At 40.7% G+C, this 18677-nt stretch overlaps 3 protein-coding genes across 4 annotated transcripts in view; 1 reads left to right on the top strand and 2 right to left on the bottom strand.

Annotated features, from left to right (window-relative positions):
* Positions 1–6658, bottom strand: dcaf12 (DDB1 and CUL4 associated factor 12). Its single transcript, XM_086040456.1, has 9 exons — positions 6228–6658; positions 4863–5150; positions 3692–3958; positions 3479–3539; positions 2746–2939; positions 2560–2625; positions 2119–2281; positions 1872–2050; positions 1–1772 (listed from the first exon to the last, which is right to left on the bottom strand). Exons 1-9 carry the CDS (start codon positions 6285–6287, stop codon positions 1614–1616), a joined length of 1437 nt encoding a protein of 478 aa, XP_085896582.1. The 5' UTR covers positions 6288–6658; the 3' UTR covers positions 1–1613.
* ube2r2 (ubiquitin-conjugating enzyme E2R 2) overlaps positions 6638–18677 on the top strand; it is a 22924-nt gene continuing 10884 nt past the window's right edge. The window contains exons 1-2 of one of the 2 annotated variants that reach the window (XM_086040459.1): positions 6638–6686; positions 7319–7356. The gene's annotated coding sequence lies outside the window, so the exon portion shown is untranslated. The remainder of the gene's footprint in view (positions 6687–7318; positions 7357–18677) is intronic. The other variant, XM_086040460.1, reaches the window with a different exon arrangement.
* On the bottom strand, positions 7634–17956 carry ubap1 (ubiquitin associated protein 1). The gene is made up of 7 exons (XM_086041339.1): positions 17760–17956; positions 15394–15442; positions 15182–15306; positions 12769–13581; positions 12526–12684; positions 9891–9992; positions 7634–9789 (listed from the first exon to the last, which is right to left on the bottom strand). The coding sequence occupies exons 2-7, from the start codon at positions 15431–15433 to the stop codon at positions 9649–9651; spliced, it is 1380 nt and encodes a 459-aa protein (XP_085897465.1). The 5' UTR covers positions 15434–15442; positions 17760–17956; the 3' UTR covers positions 7634–9648.

Here is an 18677-nt window from a genome sequence, read left to right on the forward strand (position 1 = left end):
TTCAGTATACATTTTGCATTTATTTACTTGTTTTATTATTCAATAACTTGTTTTCCTGATGTTTTTTTTTTTGCTTGGATCCCCATTGCGTCTGAGTAAAAACATTCATGAGTTGTGTATAAAAAAAAAAAACAGGGAATCACTTAGTACATATCAATCCACACACTTCCTCAGAAATATACATAAAAATGCATACAAGTGTCCTAATGCATTTCACACGTACATATACATTTATATAAAATATACATTGAGTGTGGGGTTATTTCTTCAAATTGTTGATGTAATTGGGGTTTCTTTTTTCAATCAGTCCTCATGAAATATTCCATGTCGAAAAAAGAAAACTATTCACCTATGGCAGTCTTTCACAGAAAGACCTGACTTGGCAAGGCAAAAAAAATAACTCAAGCCTACACTGCCTCTACCAAACGAGGACATGAAGATCACTCCTTGATACAAAAATTGAATTTTACAACTGTGACAAGTGCATGTAGCACTGAGCAATGCACCTTAATAATGTTTCTAGTTGGATGAAAGGTTTTCAGAGCTACCAGTTCGTCTTCCCTAGTTGCCGGGAGATCTCAGCATCACAGGCAAGTGAACCAAATCAATCAATCAAAAAATAAAAAACGCTCTATTTGACTAGAAACTATACATACGAAACAAATAAATCTGTGAAAATTATCACCATACTTGACGTATGTAAGTTATATGAACACAAAAAGTGTGCAAAACTGCAGAAAGCGTCCTAGTCCAATTGGACAGCAACATAAGCCAAGGAAGGGCTATGGGGAAAACAATACACCTTCAAAAATTAGAGCATCATCCCAAGCCATTCAATTGTGGTTGATATAAGAGGCGAAATAAATACCGGTACATATAAAACAAATGATATCAGCAGGTGTATGCCACTCAAATCAAAGTCAGAAAGAAAGGGGTTAATATTACAAAAGAACATTGTAATTAGCAATCATAGCATTTCTCCTGTATGATTTCAGACACAAATATTTTCAGAAAATGTCTTATTTTGATTGGGATAGGCAGTCTTCATTTTGCCACGCTGAAAGAAAAGTTGTTTGTGATTGTTTTGGGACAGAACCGAATGTGCTCCAGCCATCAAAAGTGAAGCTGCACACAGGTTAGGTCCTTCAAAATTCTTCTTCAGTCCTCTTTCCTCTCCCCTTTTTGTTATACTGCCATTCATTGCAGTCAGGTAGGGAACAGAATGTTCCATTTTCACAAAAACATTGTAATATCTTACAAAGGAAGCGGCAGAAACAATCATACTACATAAACCCAACCAATAAGAGACCAATTGCAAATGCTTTTCATTGTTGCAGTTGGCTATGGGTTTTAAAACTTCCTTTAGGTTCCTCATTGGCAGCTACTGCGTTATTTAAAAAAACAGATTGGCTTTGGTGGAACGACAGGAAGTTAAAATGTGGTCACAAAGATGTACAACAATAATCATAGCTGTGATATGGTGGTGACAAGGTCATGCTCCTGAGTCCGACAGAGACGATGATGATGCAGAAGGGGAGGAATGGAGGGACTGTTTGGATAAAAATGTGGATGAGGATGTCATCACGTAGGGATGCTGAGGATGACAAGGTTAGCTAGCTCCACAATCCTGCGTAGTTGCCATGGAGGCCGGAACAAAGGGGTCCGCCAGCTACAAACAGCTTGGTGCCAGAGTGGTCGTAGCAGTGCGTGTACACGGCGTTTGGAAAAGAATGCAGGTCGGAGAAATAACTCCTCCATGTCTCATCATGATTCTGAAAGAAAAGGGGGAGGGGGGAAGGGTACGCATAAATCACATGGACTGATGTTTTTGAAAATCAGTCGCCATAACACATGCTCCAAAGATTATATACCAGCCAGCCTTTTCCTGTTGTGAGCTTGAGAATGCCATCTCCCGAGCACTTTCGGTAGCCTCCGGCTGGTATCGAAGGGTTCTCCAGGAATCTCTGAGCACGGATGTCGTAGAAGAGAAGCGAACCTTGACCAGTGCCGACTGTCACGATGTGCTCATAAAAACTCACCGAACGGATCCCTGCACAGACAATTCATTGACTAAGTGATGCAAGAGGCAGACGCATTTAGGAAGGAGAGACCACTCACCACTTCCCCTCTCCCTGGAATTGACCGATTTTATGCTTTGCGTCGGTTGACGAGGATCCAAAAAAGACACGTGGGCCTGGGATCCGGCAGCGTATACTGACCAATCCTGCCCATACGCCAGACACACGTTCTCTTTGCAGTGCGGCAGTTTGGTAGACAGAAGCTGCAGGGAAGCAATGCAGGATAAAAAAATGAGACCCAAGCAACAACGCTGACATCCAAAAAGAAGCAGATCCACTTTGCTTTTTGAAAAGGGTCCAAATCATGTAATACTAGTTTTGAAAGCAGCTACATTGTTTGATCTATATAGCAGATAAAAAGGTTATCACCAAGTACTTTTTTTTTAACCAACCAGTATCATTCAGGCTCTACTATGAATAAACCAGGCATTTTTCTTTCTTTTTTCCTAAAATGTAAAAACACTAAGTGCAGTGAACTTGCCTTGCACAAGCTGTGCTCAGCTTTCCATAGGTGGAAGTAGCCATCTAAAGAAACAGCACCCAACTCCTGAAAGAAAATCATCCACATCAGGAAACATGAGTCCTTGTGCTCACTTTTGGAAAGCTGTGTGAATTTAGACCCAAAACCAATGAAGATTTTCAGTGGCTGCTTGAAGATAATGCTCACTTTGTGGTTGTTGTTGAAGGCCAAAGCACGGACTTTACAGTTGTATGGGTGAGTGTACTCCTTTGGGATGTCTTTGAGGGCTCGGTGGGAGATGTGGGCATAGGAGGGCATTGCCGTCTCGCTCTGACTGTGCTGTGCCTGGCTCATGACTTCCTCTGTTACTTCCCACAGACCCATGGAGCCATCTCGCGAACCTACAAAATTGGAATAATAACAAGACACGTAAGTCAGATACATCAGTAAATTAATAAACTATCTACCTACCAACCTAAATGTGGTGCCCATCAGCAATTATTTCAGGACAGGTGAAATAATGAGGCACATTGTTTACACAATTTATGGGACCTATTGCCACATCTACCTAAATTATAAAAACATTTATGAAATGAATTGGTTCAGCCCTGTTGGCTCCAAGCATGCCAACGTGTGTAAATTGGTTCTCTCTGTGGTGTGCAACACAAGTGTACAGCAAATATCGGCCCCGATAATCGGCCCGGCCAATAATCGGTCTATCCCTAATTTATTAATAAGGATGGAGGGACGAGGACAGAAGGGTATCCAGGTCACAGACGGAGGACGGACCAGCAAAAAAGGGTAAAGTGTCCAGCTCTGATTAGTATCGGTGTTTCATTTTTTGGGGGGGGGACTTGCCTTTGAAGTAGGAACAAAACCGACATTGTTGGTGCAGCTCGTGTAAAACCCCTAACACCGGGCATTCATACAGAGAACTCACCAGACACTGCCATCCTGTCACTGATCCATGCTATTGAGAAGATCCAGTCATTGTGGCCATCCTAACAAACAAGGGACCACCATGAAAAAACAAAGCGGCAAGGATTTGCGTACATTCATAGTGTAGAAATGAGGTTTAGTCATGCCAACCGCAAGGAAAGCTTTCCCCACTCGAACCGTTGTAAGTGTTGTTGAGAAAAAGCGAGCAACTCACATCACCAACGCAAACGGGGTCCAGTGTGGGCAGCTTGTAGATGGCTAGGCTGTTGGGGTTGTCCCCCCCGGTAGCTAGGAGCGTTCTTGAGGGGTTGATCTCAATAGCATGGATCCCACAGCCCTGCTGGTCGAGCCGGGAATGAGAGCTTGCTGTGGTGTGGTAATTCTGCACCACTCCTACCACAGAACCTCCTCCGTGACATTCCCTGTCCTTAAGCATGGGGATCCGAGTGATCTGCCCGGTCATGACATTGGCTACAAAAAGCTGTCAAGAAGAAAAAAACAAAACAAAACTTAGGATTTGATTACACAGCTATTATAATTTACATACAAAGGGGCCATTATCAACGATCATGCATTACATTACATTGCATGCATCAATGTACAATTAAATGTCAATTAGGATTGCACGATATTGGGAAAAACATGCGATCCGGCGATGCACATTTAAGTCTGCATCTGACTGGTCAAATTCAGATAAAAGCATAAAATTCCATAATAAATAAAATTATTAAATTAAATGTCTTTGCGATATGCAAATTGCATAGGCCATTATCACAGTATCGATATTTTTGCGATGTATTGTGCAGCCCTAATGTCAACAATAACAATTATTATTGTAACTAGAATAAATTATAATAAAAATTATGATAATTCAATCTACAAGGATACAGAACACCAAGAAATAAATGCATTTGCCTGCAGTTGACTACTTCAGCAAATTATACTCCATCCGTGATCAGACAACATGCTTGAAAAAATGTTCAGTAAATTAACCAGAAATTAAGTTGTAAAACTAGTTTGCCGGTACTATTGTTCTATTTAGAGTACATCTGCGTTCCACTGGCCGACCATCAGCCACCCCGAAAAACTAGTTGTCAAACCCAGAGCACTGGGAGTGTTTAGCTTGGTGGTAGTAAGTATGTCCAGATGATCGTGTTTAATGCTATAGTCCATAAAAGCATCCTGACATAGTAGAGTGGAGAACTACGACGATTGCATAATCAGGTGAGTGACTCTAAAGTCAGACTACTAAAATGGACAAAAGGGGGCTAGTATGAAAGCAAACCTTAAACAGAATTATATTATTATTACAATTCCAAACAATACTTTTGGGCTTAGAACTAATAAAAATAATAGGTCGCAATTAAGAAAGAAAAACATCTCACCGTGTTGCATTTGGTCCCGCACACAACCTGCTGCTGGTTGAGCCACTGTGAGGCAAACACTTTGTTTAGACACCCAAGAGAGAACTCCCTCTCTTTCAGGATGCCAGGGAGCCTGCCGGCTGCAAAGCCACGAAGGCTCCGCTCGAGCTGCAACTCATGCTGCTGCTGAGGTCTGAACTCTCGACCCCGGAGGGCACAGACAACCGAGTGGCGACTGTGCCACCACTGCACATGACGTGAAGAACAAGAGACACGGCTCCGCTTGTATGGCGCCTGACACCAGCCCAGCTAATAGAAGAAAGATTGAGAAAATTGAGACAACATTGGTCAATTTGAAAAATAAAATACAGACTTTCTTTTTTCCATAAAAACAATCATTAGCTATTAGGCACAGTCACACGTTTTCATTTTCATTTTAACTACACTTAGATTTAGTCCACAATTGATCTGACTGTACTTTTTAAGACATATTTAAAGAGTATATAAAGTAACATTCTTTTGTAAATTACCTGTTATTTTAAAGAAATTCAGACCAAGAATAAAATGCGTATTTTCAGGTGAACCAAACTATAAAGAGAACTAACATCATGTGGGTGCCTAAGTGAAGTGCGCACACCCCTTTAAAATTTGAAAAGAAGTGGGCTTGTTCTGAAACAGCCAATCACCTTCAATTCCATGGTAAAGACACATGGAAAAAACAACAACAATGTACCAAAGCATGCATTCAAATTTGTTCAATCAGTAGTACATAAAGACATGAGAACAGCCCAGCCAAGACTTTCAATTTGTTCTAAAATTAAAGTGTTCGTATTGTAAGTGATTTTTAAATATTTTTATTTTAACATAAAACAAGGAATGTCAAATTATTTTGCTGTAGGTGCTAAAACATTATTTCTAACTATCCATCCATTTTATTTACACGCCTCATGTTTGGTAGTACAGTAATATATATAGCATACATTGATTATGAAGAAAAAACAAGTGTTTTGTGACTAATTTGTCGGGGTGTTCTAATTTTGTTAGGCACTGTAATTATTTAGTCACATTGGGTGGTGACGGTGTAAAAACCTAATGAGCCCCACATATCTGATTAGGCTGCAACATATTCGGCTACCCTTAGCAGTCGTTGTGATGTTGCTAACGTTTGCCAACATTAACGGATGCACATGCACGCGTTTTAAACATATTCTAATGCATTTGACATTGGTTCTCGAGCGGGTTGGCGACACCGATTGCCAACGTGTCATAAACGTTTTGCCCCCTAGCACAGATTCGATGACCCGATCATATTTAGCACAAAGCTAGTTAGCATGCTAACATCAGTTTTGATAGCTTAGCCAGTGAGATCCACCGGTTTCCGCCTACCTGTTGTTGGTCCTTGGGCTCCCCTGCCTTTCTTTTCCTGCTAACTGTTTTTCTCGCCATAGTCTGACACACACAATTCCCTCACCCACATGGAGGGTAAACCTGACTGTGGACGTTGGATCATATAATGTCGATAAACGATTTTGTTCTTTGGCCTTTGCTGGCGGCGTCCAGTGACAAGCAAGGGCGATTACATACGGGATACGTTGCCTCGTCGCTGTCTAGGGCTGTTGGGGATTTACTGGCGTTAACTTGCTCTGTATTTGCAAGTCGCCACTAAAGTCGCTAGCTTCAGTGAGTTCTCTTCCCCTTGGCGAGTCGCGTCAGCAACGACGAGATCATTGGCCAAGCGCGCAGCCGCACTCATTAAACATCAACAAAAACAAGGTCACACGTGAACGCGCCCGTGATACGGGCTCGATCACGACGACTGCGCGCGGCCATTCATGATTTCCTAAGGTTAGCAGTCTTCAGTTGGTTTGGGATTCGTTAAGCGTTCTAAACTCGTCACTCGGCATGTCAAGTACGTCATTCTAGCGCGGCATAAAACGTTTTTTAGTAAGGTATTTCAAACTGAGTATTACACCCCACTTTGAGCCGGCATTTCAGCATTTTTTGGGGAAGAAAAGTGATGACATATTCCCAAACAGGTCCTTTGGCTATTTTTTTCCCCACGGTATCCAAATCTTAGGTGGCCACTAGAGATTTTATCAATTACAGAAACAAAACAAAAAGATTGTGTGGTAATTACCAATATTGATAATTTGAGCATAAACATTACATTTGGTGGTGGTCTAATAATTTTCAGTGGCATTCAGGGCCAGCAAGGCCTTCTCTGCTGGCTGTCAGAAGCAGTGACCTACATTCACAACCAAAATGCTAATACTTGTTCAATGAAATTATATTTATGAATTTCCAGCCCGTCTGTTAATTTTGCAGCGTTCCTCTCAGCTCCACTGCTTCAAGTACTGCAGTAGTTGTAGAAGGAAGTACTGTATGTGTATGTTACATTTTTTTGTGTAATCCGATTTCAGAGTGCATGTCAATCTAATCATTCTTTTTGTAACTAAATTTTAAATTTGTCCTTTCAGGGCCAGCGAGCTGCATTTTTCAGTCCCCTCATCGGTTGGTGAGAGCAAAACATTTTACTGCGAATTTTGACTAGCAAACATCTATAGAAATCTGCACATATTAATAGCCTACATTTAACAATCACCATCTCTGGTGAGTCTGTTGCAAATGGTGTGTGTGGCACAGTTGCGTTTGTGTACTGTATTGATGGTTTCTATAATTGTTAAACCATCACTTAACTATTGTTATTTACGGTACTCAATTGACTTTTAATTACTTTATATTTGCTGTGGAAAAACAAGCATTTAGCAAGAAATACCAATGAAAGTCAAGACTATTGAAATGATTTGCGTATTTAATCAATGGGACCTTCCAAGTCACAGAAGAGGAAACTGAACATTTCTAACAACCCACAGTTCAGGAAGCCATTCACCTTGTAATGTCCTATTATGTCACCAGATACATTAGAACCAACACAATACTTTGGATGATAAATTAGGATTTGTCAAACTTTAAATTTCAGCCTGACACGGCATGTGACATTGATGTATAAGGCCCCAAAACCAACTGTACATCCCAACGACTGAATTTAGTGGTGGTGGTGGTAGCACTGTTCGCTTACCTTAGCTGTTCTTAGGAAATTAGGCGCAAGACAGATTTTTGTTGTCAAATTTACCAAAAAAAAAAGATGAAGCTGTTTAAACCAAACAACAGGAAAAAAACAGGACTGAATTAAACAATTTAAGATCAGTGTCATGTTCACAGTTGAAAAGTGACAAATGTTTATGGTTGATAAATGGGCGTAAAAATACCTACAGTTCTGAAGTTTTAAAATTGTTCCGATCTGAAAATTGACATTTTATCTTAGCTACTTCAGCCATTCTGGGTCAAGTAACGTTAAAAATATACACTTTGTACTTAAGATCAGTGGACTATTGTGGCTGGTGTTCTGGAAGGAAAGTGTACTGTTTGACTCCAACGTGATAATTTTGGACATTGTCTTTTTCTTCTTTGAGACTACCTGACAAGGGGGGTGGGGGGGGGCAGTCTGCTCATCATCTTGCTACCTCACAAAAGCCTTCCTTCTATTGTGCATTGTTACAAAGTTTAACATGCCCCCCTCCCATTTTACATCTAAGACAAAAGTGTTTGTAAAAAAAAATCTGTATGATTAATCAAAAAATATGAACAAGTCAACCAACATAAGTCATGTTTGATTAGATGGCTGAAATGCTAAAATGAGGAAAAACCACTCTCAAAACTTGCCAAGTCCCATCCAAATTTCCAGACCGGTCAAGTTACATGTCTCTATTGCACTGTGATGTGGCCGCAAAATAAAATACTCAACACACATCGCCCAACCTCCATCCACGCTTTTCCAGTATGCAAACAAAAGTTAAGTGTCATTTTTGTTACCATAGCTTACATTATATCAAACTCTATATGTTCAAATTAAACTATCAGTGTACTATTTTAAATAACTTGATAATTACGAGAACGTGTGTGTGCAGTGTGACATATCAATGCCAGTGGGTGGTGGAGATTTCCTAGAAACTGTTCCATCTCTTGCTGCTTTGTACAGCAGGTTGTTCCAGTGCAGCTAAAAGAGCAATCTGGAAAAGTAGTATCACTTGATTTCTGGGTTGCAATGATGAACGTTTGATGATGTAAATCCAAAATCATATCATGTGAAACGCTGAAAATGACATGAAAAAGTGCCCAAATAAACAGAGAGAGACACACAAATGAGAAGAGGAGAAAGAACAGAGAACCGGAGCAGAGAGGGCACTTCTTGAGTCAGTTCTCTGTCTGGCCACTGTGCCTTTTGACGTTCATCCTTTGCTTTTGTACGTATGTTTCTTGGTTCATTTTCAAGAAAGCCCCTTATCCTTCCCACCACACATACTAGATCTGCAGAGCAGTGGAAGATGGCAGCTTGGCTGTTAAGCAGTTTTAAGAGTTTAAATCTCCTCCCTATTCTGACCTGCAGTCAGCTCAACACTTCCAAGTGGAAGCAAATATAAATGGCCTCAAAGCCAACAGCCCAATTCTTCTAGGTCCTCGTCTGCAATCTTCAATACCCTAGCAGTGCCAGTTCCTGGAACCTAACCTCAGCGTTTATTAGAAAGAAACACCGCTGTGTAGTATTGTTACTCTTGGCACGCAGTCTTAAAGTGCTTGAGATACAATACAGTTGAGCAGAGAGAGAAACAAGTGTTCTCCCCGTGGTCCCATCCACAGCCAAGGCAAGTTGCAGGGCATGTTGTGATTAGGGTGGGGGGGCAGAAAAACGGGGCTGTGAGGTGGTAACAGGAATCAGGCCCTGCAGCGGTTTCTTCATTGGCTTGGCTCAGCTCGCAGTAGCCCGAGCCATCAAGTCCTCTAGCGCCTTGTCTTGATCATTGTTATGGACCAGCAGCACCTCCTTGATGGCCTCCCGCTCAAATCCCATTTCGCCAAATCTTGACATCAGCTCAAGGAACTGCAACGCCTGAGGAGAAGGAAGAAGTTAAAAGTTGTTCCTGACAGCAACTGTTTCAAATGATCTTGAAATAGTTCAATTCAGCCACCCAATGTCCGAAAAGTACCAACCTTTTCTTCTGAGCATTGGTACAGCTCTAAACATTCCTCCACCGCGCTTGCATCAAAACCCCGCTCACACAGACGTCCGTGGACGAAGAGATAATCCAGCACCTTGGACAATGAGCACATGTTCAGTATAACGGATATATTACATCTGGCATCAAATTAGCTAATTTTTGGTGATTCCCTGATCACATGACTATCAGGCAGATTACAGTGGAACCTCTCGAGGCAAAACTCAGGTTGAACAATTCAACCCAAATTACAGCCATCCTATTTTTCCACACCGCTTATCCTTATTAGGGTCACGGGTGAGCTGGAGCCAATCCCAGTTGACTTTGGGTCAGAGGCGGGGTCTACCGGACTGGTCATCAGTCAATCGCAAGGCACATATAAACAACCAGCCATTTAGTCACATTCACTCCTATGTATGGTTGCAAAGGGGTGGGAAATTTCCAGTAAATTTTCATGGAAATTTGAGCAGTGGCATTTGACAAATTGAAAACTTTCCATTGGAATTATGGAAATTAATACATATATTTTCTGCCTAATTAATGTTTTGTTTCGTTATAAGCAGACATCCATGCTCCTTGCCAAAAGTGTGGGTATGACAGTACCTGAATGGGCTTTCTGCACGTAGCGCCCTGACGTCATATCCGTTGCGGAAAATACTGTTTACCCTCTTCTGATTTGGCCAACTACAACAGCAGTGTATTCATAGTCTCGAATAAACAGCAGAATATGAGACTTCTCAAAGACTGATTTTTAAAAGCCCAAAAGCAACACAAACAATACCATGAACATTGTTGCGTTTCAATGTGCACGTCGTCATCCACAATTCAATGGCAGATTACGCTATCATGGGTTTGCCTGCGATGTTGAATTTACTCATGATTAAAAAATGCATACAAACATCTATCATTAAACAATGACATCCGGAATATTAAAATGAACTTTGATAAACAAAGATTTGCCTGAGCTGATGTCAGAACGTTAAATTACAGGATGGGCCATAAGTTTCCATCCATAGGAATTTTTTTTTTTTTTTTTTTAATGTTTCAGATACCTTTCATGGGTATAACAGCTATACAAACTATGTATAGCAAACATATAGCCCACCCCAAATACCAAGGTTAAATGGGAAAACGCTACGGTACTCAATGTGAAGCAGCCCTACACTGCGAGCGTTTTTTTGTTTCTTCATGGATCCAGAGAAGAAAGCCCAGTCACTTCCACTGTCTGTCCATCTGTCTTCACCTGACACTAATGTCAATACAATAAGAACAACTTAAATACACAGAGAAAACATGTTAGATCATCTCTTGTTAAAGCGACACACCACCACTGAAAAGTCATTGTCCTTCATTCGATTAGGCAGTGTGCATAAACATTAATAGTGCAAATATCAATGGCATCTGTTTATCAGGAAAAAACGTTTAAGCCAATGGAAGTATCAAAATAATAACCGTTATCATTATTTCGATACGTACTCGGCTTAAACTGTTTTTCAAGTTATCAGATGCCATTTATATTTGCATTACTGTTTATACACACCGCTTAATCCAATGAAGGACAATGAGTTTTCAGTGGTGTGTTGCTTTGAAAACGTTCATAGTAACAATAAATTACCACACACATTTTTATCATTAATATTAATGACCTATCTAATGTAGCCGCAAAATTTAGGAAGAATATTGACTTAATTACTTCATATCTGTGGATGTAAAGAGGCATACATTCAAGCCTTTGGCTTTGGAGGAGGACTTACAAAGACCATTTATGTCTTTGTGGTGGTTTGGGCAAGTCCTACTTCAAAATAAAATCTTCCTTAATACAATAATACACAAGACATCAGTGTCTTGGCACGCTTTCATTTTGAAGTTGTTCCTGGCAACGCGTGATATTGACAGCTGACTTGACTCGTCTTTCCCACTGGAAGTTGGGTTAGTTGGAGCCCAATATAAGTTTAAATTGATATCACAAACTGTTGCCACTAACATCAACACAGCGTCATCCTGACATTATGGTCAATAGCTAATTAAGGATGCGAAAAAAGATAATCACGCTGACACTGCACATGCCCCATATACGCTGGTAAAAGCCGCGCTGTTTAGCCGGCAAAAAGTAACCGTGGTCTTACATCACTTCGTCTCATAGGCCAAAACCTCACTGTGTTTCTTAAGAAAATACAATTTGCTTCTATGCATCGTTTGAATAATGGCCTAAGCCATATCTTAACAAAAAATATGTTTTTGCCTTAAACATCTCCTCAGGATATGAGCCACCTCTGCTAAAATCAGCAACATCCTTAATTAAACAGATTATATTCCTGAAATGAAATTCTTAACAATTCAGTTTTTCGTGTTTTCTGAAAAGAATGAAAAAATGACATTGGCAATTATTTTAGGAGGCTGACGATATATTAACACATACAAAATCAGAGGTCAGCCAGTGTAACCAAACGAGGCTGACGATATATTAATACATACAAAATCAGAGGTCAGCCAGCGTAACCAAACATCTCGTGTGCGACTTCTGTTTTATTAGCACATTTCACTAGAGACAATACCAATTTCTATTTTGAGCACATAAATGTAAAGGAAAGCATAATTGTGTGAGTGATGATTGGGCGGTTGGGTCACACCTGCTCCACATTCTGCCCTTGTCGCTGCATGGCCCGAAGAACGCCCTCATAAGAATAACCCATGCCCACAAGGGTTTCCACACACTGGCGCTCACCAGGGGTCATGCTTAGCAAGGCTCCCCCACACGGCAAGCCAGCAGAACCTGACCCCGAGTTTACCTGGGAATCAATATAAGAATGGTCATGTTCAAGTCTGTGATGGAACTATTCATCCATAAGCAGTTTGTTAGTTCATCAGCTCACCTGTTTTGGTCCGCCGCCCACCACCTTGCAGAAGTCGAGGTGCTCAGGTGCAACAATAACTTGGGACTTGGGTTTGATCGGGGGGCTGCCATTGGGTAGGTTCCGTCGGGGGGAAGGCGTGGGTGCGTTGCGTGGGCCGTACCTAACTGGTTCGGGATCCCCAGAATCCGACAGTTTGGGAAAGCTCAGAGAGCGGATGTTGCAGGGTCGATCCTCCACTTCAAAACCTGATTTGCCCACTCCGTCCATATCCATCAAGGCAACCAAGCCATTGGGTTTATGGGCAAAGCCTGCTTTCACGGGAAGGCTGGTGTTGGTGGGGGGCGATGGGGTGTTTCCACGTGAAACTGGCCCTTGCTGGGACCCAACGGGAGGGGATACAGATGGAGCAGGTTGAGGCTGGCTCTGGAGAATGTTTCGAAGCTCCTCTTTATCATCCAATGTTTTAAGCTCCAGCTTGTCAAAGGGGTCCTCTTCCCGCTCAAAGTCAGCAAGGTTGAGGCCATGTGACTGAGGAATGCTCGGCTGGATTTTCCTGGGACCAAGACTTGGGGCAGGCAGGGGAGTGAGGATAGCATCATGGCTCAAGCCTGCCAGGATAGGGTTCATTGCTGGTGGGGGAGGGTCGTGGTCTTCACCAGCAGATGGGGCTTTCTTCCCTCCCGTACCATTCACGTCCTCCGACTGAGACAAGCTTTCTCCATTTTCTGCTTCCTGTTTCGCTACGGCTTCTTCTGCTCGTGCTTCTGCTGCTCGTGCCTCAGCCAGCTCCAACCCCCAGCGAACACTTAGCTTCTCCAGAGAAAAGTCATACTGTTGTGATCATAGAAAGAGAACATGGATGATGGGAAATATGAATATATATTCACTTTCTATATGATTTGAATATAGACCAATACGAAATAAAGCACACACATATTTGTAGAAATCTATGCGTTTTTGAGGTGGGATGCGCCGATAACACTTTTTTTGGCACAAGTGCATGTCCTTAGATTTGAGTACCAGTACTCACTGATACCAAGTACATTAAGAAAGTCATTATTTGCCTTCCGTCTGCAGCGGGGGTACCCTTCAGCTGTCCGTCTATTCGCCTTTTTGTCCAGCCGGACCAAATAGTAATTGACTATAGGCTGGTCCGCCTAACATTTTAAACAGGCTTCCGTTAGCGTTCCATCTACCAACTATGACCAACTTCCACCGGCATAAGGATGCATATAATGCTGTACAATTACTACAAGTGAACTGGGAGTAGTAACCTTTCACAGATAATTTTTCACCAAATTATATACAGTATATTGACAGCACACAATTTGGCGTTGAAAGAAAAGAAAATAAGCATGTTAGGATTTACTTTCAATGTCCTTGCTTTTGATGGGAAAGTCGCCCTTGCCAAAATGACCACCACGTACACATGGTTAGTGTGCATTACGTTACTAATCCAACGGCAACAGACCAATCAGAGGTCAGTATTTTGAGCCCTCTAGCATAGCAACTGTTGCTAGGCTTGAGTTCACAACGATTGCTTATAGGATATCCTGTGCATTCCCAGTTTAATTTCAGCTCGTAACGACGTAGGATTATTAAAATGAATATGAAATTAGTCAGTCAGCTTTCTACTGATGTTCGTATGTTGGGGATTCTCCACATGGATATATACAACAATGGCAACGAGTGATTGTTTTGCTAAATTTTTAGATAATTACTGTCTTATTTGTGCACCTTTTACATGACGAGATTTTTGAACACTCCATAATGTTTATTTCATTCAAATGAAACTTAATAGATGGAAGGGGCTGCGATCGGCTGGCAACCAGTTCAGGGTTTACAACGCCTACTGCCTGATGACGGCTGGGATAGGCTCCAGCACGCCTGCGACCCTTGTGAGGATAAGCGGTATAGATAATGGATGGATGGATGGAAGGGGTAGAAGTCTGACCTACTGAACCACTACTGCCTCATCTCTCAGAATCTACCTGAGCAAGTTATGGCTTATGTTGCTATGACGGGTCACAATTTGATTTAAGTGACATCAGTGTCACTCCACAGTAAAGACCATTACGCACTGGCCATCTTTTTCCTCCCTCTTACCAACTCCCTGTCTTGTATGTAAAATACTACTGCAGAATGGGTGCGTTTGTGTGGTTTCATTTTATTTGTTTGCTGCCTCTTGAGGTAGTATGACAGACAGCATGCCGTCAGTATGTAAGGAGTGTGAAATTTAACACCCAATACACACTTCCCATGCCCCTTTGTGTTGACAGTATTTGTCACAGAAATCAATCACCTTAATGCCGGAAGCCGCAATAGCTGTGTGAAAGAAAACTACAGTATGTTCTGTCTGACAGGGACTATACTCTATAGTCACGCCAGTTTACTAGGGATGTAGTTTGAAAGTGTCTTAAATGATATATACCTGTGAGTCCACCAACAGAGAGGTGCAGTCTGGCAAACAAAAGCCGACAGGTAGCCCCACCTTGGCAGGACAGCGAAACTTTTCATTGACCTTGAAGGGAACATCATCAAGGTAGCTGATGGGTCCTACACGAAAAGACAAAATGTGAATAAGACAATTGATAGCGAATTTCAATTGAACTTGTCCTCAAATATGAAGGGTTAAATCGTTACCATTGTTTTGTGCATCCGATAAAGACTTCCTTGTAGCCATTTAGATACTCTGGGGGGAAAACACACACATATCCTCACGATTAGTTCTATGAAAAAGTTGCGGAACAGCAGGAATTCCAGTTTTTGAACTGTATAAATGGGATTAAAATGGCACTAGGGTTCCAAAGGTGAACATTTCCATCATGTTTCTGGTAAATTACCATGGTAAATTAGCCTGGGGGATTTTGGAAATACACCAAATTGGAAGCTTGTCATTAGCATTACAAGAAATTCTAAGAATTAATGGGAATTTAATAGAAAGGTATCATAGTCATGCAGAAATATACATTTGCTTCTGCCATACACAGACACAATGCAAAATAATACACTTAAAAGTATGATATTGCAACAGATTTGTTTGCAAGTACAACTATCAAGTTTCAAATGTCATTAACAATCAATGCTTTCATTACAGAACAAAAAACACTGCAGAGTTAAATATTACTCATACTCTTGACTCAACCAATTATAAATTATTATTCCACCCTCTTCCCAAGGGCCTTACTAGGTTTGGTACTTGCCTTTATCAAGACCCAGACGGTCAGACATGGCTGTAATGATCACGTAAGCAAGGCAAGGCAACTTTATCTATATAGCACATTTCGTACATAAGGGAACTCAATGTGCTTCATACAACCAAAAGCATTAACGATCAGAACAACTGAAGACATTCACAGAGCAAGGAGAACAAAAGCAGCGTATTAAAATTACTAAAAGAACGTACATTGACAGCATTTAAGCACATTTGCAACCAAAAGATTTAAAAACATTTAAAAGCAAAGAATATTAATAAAAACTAACTTTTCTGAAATTACCAAAAGACTGTTGAGTGAAATTGATTTTAAAAATGTTGGAATGACCTTAATCAAAAAAGCATTGTTTCAGGATTTAAAATGTATACTGTACTTGGTGCTGACTTCTTTTCCAATGGCAATTTATTCCATTTGCGTGCAGTTTTAATCTCTTCCCCTGAGAGTATACCCCTGCCATAATTTGGGTTCAGCAAGGAAGCCGCTTCAATAGTCTTGTGATTGGGCTCAAATGTTTGGTGAACGATTCTAGAAATGATCTGTACATGTGACAGAGGAGCAGCATATATATTCAACTGTACTTTCATAAATTGTGTTTTCTTTAGTGAGAATTGTGCTGAGATATAGTTTACTGAAATATAGTTTCTTCAACTACATTTTAAATTTCATATTAAGGGGCAGCCATCAGTTTAGTAAATTGCTGGTTTAGTCTCTTGAATTCCCTTCAACTCCCATGGAAAGTTTCCATCTTCAAATTCACAGAATTTTCCAATCCTATGTGGCACAACACAGTATCTGCTCTCCTCACCCTCTCAAATGGCAAATGGCTTTACACATTTTCCACTGCTTTGAATATCAGCGCACATAATCCATTATTTGGCCATGCTACGCAACAACTTAATTAACAAAGAAGCCAGTGTTTACCAAAGTGCAGATATACTTTAATACAGTGTGTGTGTGTGTGTGTGTGTGTGTGTGTGTGTGTGTGTGTGTGTGTGTGTGTGTGTATATATATATATATATATATATATATATATATATATATATATATATATATATATATATATATATATATATATATATATATATATATATATATATATATATATATATATATATATACACACATACACACACGAAATTCTCTTCCATTGCGTCGATCAAGAAGATCATTGATTTCATTGATTTCAACTGATTGATTGTAACAGTCATGTTAACAGTCATAGAACATCTTATCATGTGAGTTAAAAGTTCTTAGGAATGTCTTTATGTAACCATTAAAACATCACAATCATGTCCTCGTTTGAAACAGTAACAACACTCATGTTAAGGCAAGTTACACATGTTAGGTGACAAAAGCGCTTTTAACAACGTATCACCATAGAAGCCCGGGATTGTTGCTTTTAATTCAGTATTATGAACCTGAAGATATGTTTTTGCAATTCAACAAATTTCCTGGCCAGTGAAACTATTCTCAAGCCTTTTATCACAAAGTGTAACTCGCAGTAATAAACAATAACATTAGCCTAAACACCCAAGTTATTGATTAGCAACCGGCTAAGCTATTATACATTTCGCCACTCCAGTCTGAAATCGCAAACAGCAGCAGTCAATACAGAGTCACAACTGCTGAGTTAAATCCTAGTGGGAACGAGGACATCACATAATTTGTGAAGAATTTAACGTCTGAAGGCATACGATTTGGGGACAAGTCTCCAAAGCCATTGGTTTCGCAAGTGGCCCGACTTACACTGTTGCCACCGCCCCGAAACGAAAGAGATCAAAGATTGCTCTCACCTGTATCTGCCCCGTCTTGCTCTGACAAATATGACTTTATTCTTATAAGTGTGTTGCCTAAATTAGAATTATGGTCGATTTTTTTTATTTTATTTATTTTGAAATAGCTTTCCTTTTCTGCCGAGGGACGCCATCTTGATTTGTCAGGCTCCCTTCCACTGGTTCCTGTCTGACGTCACTCACTCGCCTGACGTCAGGTATTTCTTCTTCGTTTTCTTCTTCTCCAGCTCTTCCAATGGTGGTTGGGAAACGTTTTTTTTTCGCGCAGTTCTGCCATCATCTGGTCAATGGAGTGAATTGGGATTTTACCTAATTCACCACCACAAAGCTCTTCACATTTATACACCTATGTCATCTAAATTTTGTATATTGTTTGCTGTACTTCAGTGAGAATGTCTGCCCTGCTGTCTGCCATTTCTCCAATACATATGTTGAGTATCAAATGCTTTGCATTCCATAAAAAAAATCTTCTGCGCTCCCATGTTTGCCAAGCTTCCTAAAGCATTGTGTTTAAGTGTTTCCATTATGTCTTTCCATTGTTTCTGCCCCCATCCATCCATTCATCCATCCATCCATCCATACAATAACCAGTTATCCTCACAAGGGTCGCGGGCGTGCTGGAGCCTATTCCAGCTGTCTTTGGGCAGATGGGATAGGCCAAAAAAAGGATTAAACTATGTGACAGGGAAAGATGCTCATCATCTTTGTGTCAAACTCAAGGCCCAGGCTTTGGTATGGTCCGTCACATCATAATATGTGGCCCATTAAAGAAAATAAAATGTGTCAACCTTGTGTTTCTCGCTAAATTGATTTGTTTTTGTCCAATTTGGCAGATGATCTGTACTGGAATTGCAATATTACTTCACTTTAACTGTTTTTAAAAGCATTTATTCGTACCAAATCCCTTTTAGCATTAAT

Source organism: Filicampus tigris, chromosome 9 (genome assembly GCF_054856515.1).
Source record: "Filicampus tigris isolate MCC_2025a chromosome 9, RoL_Ftig_1.0, whole genome shotgun sequence".
In the NCBI taxonomy this organism is placed as follows: Eukaryota; Metazoa; Chordata; class Actinopteri; order Syngnathiformes; family Syngnathidae; genus Filicampus; species Filicampus tigris.